The sequence below is a fragment of the Dermacentor variabilis genome, chromosome 1 (genome assembly GCF_050947875.1).
Source record: "Dermacentor variabilis isolate Ectoservices chromosome 1, ASM5094787v1, whole genome shotgun sequence".
NCBI lineage: Eukaryota > Metazoa > Arthropoda > Arachnida > Ixodida > Ixodidae > Dermacentor > Dermacentor variabilis.
The window spans coordinates 45,241,118-45,248,615 of record NC_134568.1 but is presented as its reverse complement, the minus strand read 5'-3'; the positions used below and the strand labels follow the sequence as shown (position 1 = coordinate 45,248,615).

Sequence of the window (7,498 nt, the reverse complement as noted above, 5' to 3'; positions counted from 1 at the left end):
TCTCGTGAGGTGTCACAGGCCAGCCTGGGCTTCTCGCCCTTCGATTTACTCTACGGGCGCATGTATGTGACCCTCTCACCGTGATGAAGGAACTATGGACGAATTATAACCTCGACACCGAAGTGAAGACCACTTACGAATATATTCTAGAGTTGAGCGAAACGCTGGAGGAGACGACAAGGCTTTCTCATGAGAAACTCCAGGAGGCGCAAAAGTGCCAAAAGAAGCACTACAACTTACGCGCTTCACGCCAACAGCTAAAGGTGGAAGACAAGGCACTCATTCTTCTACCAACAAGCCACAACAGATTGCTGTTACATTGGAAAGGCCCTTTTCATGTTGTCGCAAGACAAAATGACGTTAATTATCTGTTGGACCTCGGACATCAGAAACCGTTGTTCCACGTGAATATGCTGAAAGCATACAAAGATCGTGAACCGACACACGAAAAACTTTTGCAGCTAGCTGAGTGGCTGTCGAAGATTCGGGATTCTTCGACACAATCCCAACATTAGAAGTGACAGGGTGCGGTGATACCGTCGGGCTGCCATTGTCGAAAGAATTGACAAGTTCACAACAGCAGCAGGTTATCCAATTGCTGCAACAATACCGAGAAGTCTTTTCAAGCATGCCCGGAGTGATACATTGCAACTTGCAGTTGTCGACGACAGCTGTCCCTCTTAACACTTCACAATATCCCATCCCCTTTCCTTTGAAGGAGGTCATTGAAAAGGAAATGCAGGAGATACTAACACTGGGTGTCATCGAAAGATCTTCATGCCCATATAATTCTCCTCTGGTATAAGTTAAAAAGTCGGATGGCTCATGTAGGACATGTATCGACTTTCGTCGGTTGAATGAAACGCTCATTCCAGATGCAGAGCCAATACCAGGAACTGATATGGTTTTCGCCGAAGTGAGCGCAAGGCGGTACTTCTCAATATTTGACCTTGTCAAAAGATATCGGCAAGTTCCTCTCACTGAGCAGTCGAAGGAAAAAACAGCAGTATGAGGCCACAATCAGTTCCTTTTCATGCCTTTTGGCATAAAAACTACATCGGCAATTTTCACTGGTTTATTGAGAATCGTACTAGAAGGGATCCCAAACGTCCAGCCTTATATTGACGATGTTCTAGTGGCGACTGACACGTGGGAGGAGCATATGGTTGCACTAGAAATGGTGCTAAAACGGATCAATGAGGCTGGGCTCACGATAAAACCTGAGAAGTGCCAGATCGGAGCAAGGAAAATCGCATTCCTGGGACACGTTATAGGTTCCGGTGTGATTCAACCACTGCCGACAACTTTTCAGAAAGTAATTGGGGTGGAACGATCACGCGCCAAAAAACTGCTCCGTGCTTTCCTTGGTCTAGCTGGTTATTACCGTCAATTCATAGAGCAACACGCTCTAATTGCCGAGCCGTTAATAGAACTTACCCGAAAACAAGAGCCAAACAATGTGCACTGGACGCCAGAATGTGAGATAGCGTTTGAGAAACTCAAGATTGCGCTATCACAATCCAATACTCTAAAAAACCTGAATTTTCAAGGGAGTTTATCCTTCGTACAGACGCATCGGACCCTGCACTGGGAGCTGTACTGATGCAAGAACATGGAGGCATTCTGCACCCCATATCGTATGCCAGTAAAAGCCTTCTCCAACGGGAAAGAAAATATGCCGCTATTCAGCGTGAGTGTTTAGCTCTTGTGTGGGCTATCTGCAAATTTTCCTTGTGCTTATACGGCAGACGGTTCACAGTACAGACAGACCACCAACCATTACAATATTTGGCAAGAGCAAAGTTGAACGCACGCATACTGTGCTTGACGTTATTATTGCATGAATTTGGCTTTAGAGTTGTACAGGCGTTATTATTGCATGAGTTTGACATTAGAGTTGTGCACATTGAGGGTACTGAGAATTTGGGAGCGGGCTACTTAAGCCGAATGTAACCACTCGTTGCAGAAGATGGAGTTTCGTTGGAATAAGATTTATAATAATTTGTCAGTGTTTGCTAGCTGATAGATGCTGTGAATTTTCTTGTTTGAATAACATGTGTTATGTTGTCTTGTGGAGTATACGTGTAACATGTTAAACAGCCCCAACTGTGGATAACAACTATTCATGCTGTTAGTTGACACTAAATCAATGTGATACGCACCTCTGTTTTCGTTGTTTGTTTGTTTTTGAAAAAAAAAACTTGAATTGCGGGGTAATGTCACGAGGTGCACGTGCTGCGTTGAAAAGGAAAGGCGAAGACGACAATGATGACGACGAAGGTGCGAGCATGATCGTGTAATGGCACAAGAAAAAGAAAAAAAGAAAAAGAAAGAAAAACAAGAACGTCCGGATAGCCTCGTGGCGCGAGCGTGGAACGCGGGAGTGTGCCTGGGTGATATAGGAATCGGAGCGAAGAAGACCCATGGAGGAAGAAGCAGCCCGTTGGCGCGTGGGTCCTCGCTGCTTCAGACGTTGAGCCTACGGCTCAACATCTGAAGCTGGCGTTTGTCTGCGAGCCGCCCAGCGGAGCACCAACCACAGCTTCTGTGCTCGCGACCTTTCCTCCTGGCTTATGTTCCTGTCCCATCGTCGTGCCACGTCGCCTCACCTCCCAACTTCAGCTGGGGTACATCCGCAGCAGCCGACTCGTCGTCTGCACCATTACAGCCGTGATCTTGTCCGACGCCCCACACAGAACAATATGGAGGTGCGTGAACTTAAATAATTTGATTCCGTAGACTGCAGACTGTTTAGAGACTCCATACTTTAAGTAATCCATATTAACCTTTGTCAGCGGTTATATGTCGTCAAATTCATATAAAGCATTGTTTGTGTGTGTGCGACAGAGAGCTTACGCTTCGTATTTCCTAACTCGGTCTGCATTGACCACGTTAAAGAACCTAGTACGGTGAAAAGATCTACGCCGTGACATCCTATGATATCTGTTTGGCCGACATCAGCTTATGTCGCCGTGGCAAGGTGCAGAAATCTCTCCATATCGCAAATTCTCCAATAACCATGCTAACACCGTCTTCTGAATTCCACCATCTTGGTTTCCCGTGCAATAATAATTGGTGTCCTTCAAGGCAATTGGAAGTTTCCTTTACAAGATTTAGATGTCGTATACCGCCTCTAAATTTTTACTTACACAGGTCTGGTCTCGCTGTGCCCACACTATGTTCTTTTTGCAATGCACATGAATGTATTGACCATTACATTGTCTCGTCCCGCCGTTTTCACAGACAAAGAAAACTCTTAGAAAGCTCATTTAGAAAACTTGGGCTATCGCTCACCTCACCAACAATTCTGTCTTTTGGGGCTACTTCACAGGGATCCAGTCCCAGGGTTGCTATTCTCGGAGTTTACAACTTTATTAGAGAGACAAAAAGAGAACCTTGCTGAATTTCTATAATTATAAGTTATTTCTGTTATTTCCTATCTTTATGTTAACTTATTTTATCTCAACATTCTTAACAATATTTTAAACTTCAAAATCACGTTTCTTTACTCCCACTCTCTACTGTTCAAATTTAGTTTTGTTTTAATTCTAAACATACCGGAAACTACCTTCTTGGCCGATCCCCCATGGTGGGTATGGGCCATTGTTTGGAAGACAAGACTGTCAGCACACGCCGCACCCTGCCCCTTTACAGACCGCTTTCAAGATATGGGCCCACGCGTCTCTCTTCAACGCGAAGGGGCGTAAACAGCACGCGGAGCTATCAGCCGTCGGCACTCTGTCCGCATCATATATCGCTTTCAAGATACGGTTTGCTCGGCCATGCTTTACGCAGCTGCCGTCGGAGTACATCTGTTCACGATGCATATTGATTCAACGCGTATGGATAAGACGCTAAAGAACGATAACGGCTTGAAACAATCTGAACATCATCAGCGCACCTGGTGCCGCCACCTGCAGTACTTCGCCTGCGTTAACCACGCAGCTTGCGGCGCCGTCAGCACCAAATGCAGCGCTGTCGTTTGCAGTGGCCGGGTCAAGTTACATAACGTTGATAACGACACCGGGCTGCGTGGAGATGAGCAAGTGGCACAGCGTTTACGCATACTTAGACAACGCCCAGAGGAGTTTCTGCTTGAATGTTTTGATATTGTACACCCCCACCTACGCCTGTAATGACATCTGCTCTATTGATCTTTTCCCTACTTTTTTCTACGAGCATATCTAAACGTCTCTTGCTTACCTCTATCTCTGTATAGGTAATGCTTGCATACACTTTGAATCCCAATGCTTCTAGAAAGTGTATATTCCCCACAAGTGCTGCTGGACGAATTTTCTGCATTTAGTAACGATGTGTCCCATAGTCGTCACCAGGCTCTTGCTGCATGAGACACGTGGGCCTTCTCCTGTTGCGAATATTGGTTCTGGTAGATTTTTGTCCTGAGCCAGCCAGCTCGGGCAGAAAACAACAATGCACTGACCTGTGTGTTATCATTGGAACTTTCCCTCCTGATTTCTTTCTTGTCGTATGTGCAGATCTTAGTGGACTTTTCTTGTTTTCATTCTTTGCATTCAATTCACCACCTCTGCTACTCTCAATTTCCTTCTTTATTGACTACGGGTTGTCTATTGCACTTTCATTTACTCTGCACTTGCTTGCCAACTTTCTTGACCTCTTCCTCGATTCAGTGTCCACGATTTATAGGAACTGATATTTGGGCACTGTAGCCGCCCATTTATTTGTTGTCATCCATGTCCCCCAATCTTTCTCCAAACTAATTTGGCTCTGCCAAAATGCCCAACCGATGTCATCCACCACTGCTTCATTTCTGCTTTTAACGCGGGCCTTCGATGCGAATCGCCCCAGTGACCTTTGGTTAATTTCCCACCCCAACAAGAACTCACTTTTTACACAATGGCATTTTTGAACCTTAGTACCGCATTATTACTGATTTTCAAATTTCTCGCACCGAATTGTTATTATAGCTATAATGTGCTCTGTTTTTCATTAAAGTGGTATTTCGCTTGTGGATATTTGAGCTGCTCATGAACAGCGTCCTCTCCCAACATAACTCACTGTCAATGTCGGCTGTGAGGGCAGACAGCCGCAATCACGACGTAATGCCTATAACGAGGTAAGTTAAGGCTGCCATTCAGCGTTGTTACATCGATAATAATAATAATAATACTATTTGGGGTTTTACGTGCCAAAACCACTTTCTGATTATGAGGCACGCCGTAGTGGAGGACTCCGGAAATTTTGACCACCTGGGGTTCTTTAACGTGCACCTAAATCTAAGCACACGGGTGTTTTCGCATTTCGCCCCCATCGAAATGCGGCCGCCGTGGCCGGGATTCGATCCCGCGACCTCGTGCTCAGCAGCCCAACACCATAGCCACTGAGCAACCACGGCGGGTGTTTTGTTACATCGAGTGTTTGCTCTGTGTACATGGTGGTATGGCTTTTTTAAAACAGATTTTTTAAACGAAGGACATAACTTATGCCAGGATGCTCTTATCGGTACGCACCCCTTTAAGCGCGGCAGGCACTACGTGGGCGAGCAGCGACCGCAACCCGTTTGCTAATTATTCATGATGGGTTGTGTAGTTATAGCAATGATCCTGTAACGCACGATGTTGTTTAGTTAAATGTTTAATAAAATGTTTTAAAGCCATGCTGTAGTGGCAGCGTTGCAGATGAAAACGCGATAAACCAGAACACACACACAGAGAGAGAGAGAGAGAGAGATTTTATATATATATATATATATATATATATATATATATATATATATATATATATATATATATGTATATATATATGCGCACATACACACGGTGGCTTTTCATGTAACCATCTGCATTTATTCGCAGTTGTGTTGAATTACACAATGTCTACAAGCGTGCTTATTTAGCTAATTGAGGGAAATTGCGCTATCTGCCGTGCATATATATATATATATATATATATATATATATATATATATATATATATATATATATATATATATATATATATATATATATATATATATATATATATATATATATATATGCACGGCAGATAGTGGAATTCTAGTTCATGAGGCGGTCTACTCGAAGCGGCCGGCTCTACTTACACAAATAATTGAAATCCATAATCGACTAATAAACAAAAATTCACTAATTAGGTTTTGAACTAATTACCTTATGGCTGATATTAGAATTTACAAGTTCTAGCCGTGGAGTTGCCACGACGGATCCACTTGGAACGAAATCTAGGGATGACATCAATTTCGAGATATTAATTCCCAAACTTTGCGGAGAAACGCATTGGCGTTCCAGTTACTTTTGTGCTTTAATGCTTAAAATTACGTTCTTGTAAAGTGCAGCTTTTTATACTGGTCATTTTATCCTTTGACGATCTCTTGGTCAACACCTTCTATCGGTTCATGTTTTCATAGTGTAATCATAGCGTTCTGCAGACACGTGAAGGTATGAGCGTGCGCTGTGGGGCATCATCTGACACAGCGATATAGTGATGATTTGTTCTGACGCATGCGCCGTGACTTGAATAAGGGATGTATGTATACGGGGGTTCATGCAAATAAAATTAGTTGGAAGTAGCACCTTGCTTTTCTTCTTTTCGCCGTCCGTGCTTTTGCGCGCTTGACCTGCCTTAAGGAAAATGAAGCTGTGTACCAATTAGCTCGGATCCAGACTCTTGTCCAGTAATGAAACCAATTTTAACAATTGAATGTATTCATTATTTGAAGGCTCACGAAGCCGGAAAGTGGTGAAGGGTTGCCCACTTAGTTGGTATTCCACTACTACCACCTTTTACAAAACATCAAAAAATGCATTTTGTTTCAACAAGTATGTCTCCACACTGCGTAAAAAGTGCACATAAAAGAAACAATAAACGGAACATGAATCCATATCATGGCGCATTTTTGAGTCCGTATTTCTCAATGCTCGTGATAGGCACAAGTTTCTTAGCAAAGCGCTTTTATTTGAGCATTGGCTGACTTGCGCTTTGCAAGCTTTACATGCCCCCTGATGTCACTAATTATAGCGTTAGTTATTGAAAATGTTCGATTTTAAATCGCATTGGTGATTATCGCGCAAATTATGAGGCCACAGCTGCTGTGCCTTGTCAGAAAAAAGAAACGCTGACGTTTTCCAGTAAAGTGATAGTATATTGAGTACAATAAGCATATGATATTGCCCAGCAATCAGGAATCAACTATGAATTGAAGGATATGCAAATACGTGTCACATAAATGAAAGTGAACAGGCTACAGTGAAGCTCTCTGTTCGTATTTATACAGGCGCACTTCCTTCTATGGCAGACTTACCTGATCAATCTTCTAATTACAGCAAACAGGAATATGACGATTCCAGTCCTTTTTTGCTTGCATACCACTGCAGCTAGGAGAAATCCACTGCAGCAAGGGGAGGGGTTAGGTGAGTGCGGGGTATAAGGATAATAAAACCCAGCACAATTCTCAATTAGATCAAGTCAGGCAATTTTTTTTTACATTTTTCTAATCAAGGCA

General features: G+C 43.3%; 1 protein-coding gene across 1 annotated transcript in view; it reads right to left on the bottom strand.

The window, feature by feature from the left end:
* Positions 1-385: 385 nt before the first annotated feature.
* Positions 386-7,498, bottom strand: part of LOC142572923 (nose resistant to fluoxetine protein 6-like) — a 51,314-nt gene continuing 44,201 nt past the window's right edge. The window contains exons 8-9 of the mRNA XM_075682411.1: positions 7,298-7,384; positions 386-413 (exon numbers count right to left, since the gene is read on the bottom strand). Of these exons, the coding sequence (XP_075538526.1) occupies positions 386-413; positions 7,298-7,384 (115 nt within the window). The remainder of the gene's footprint in view (positions 414-7,297; positions 7,385-7,498) is intronic.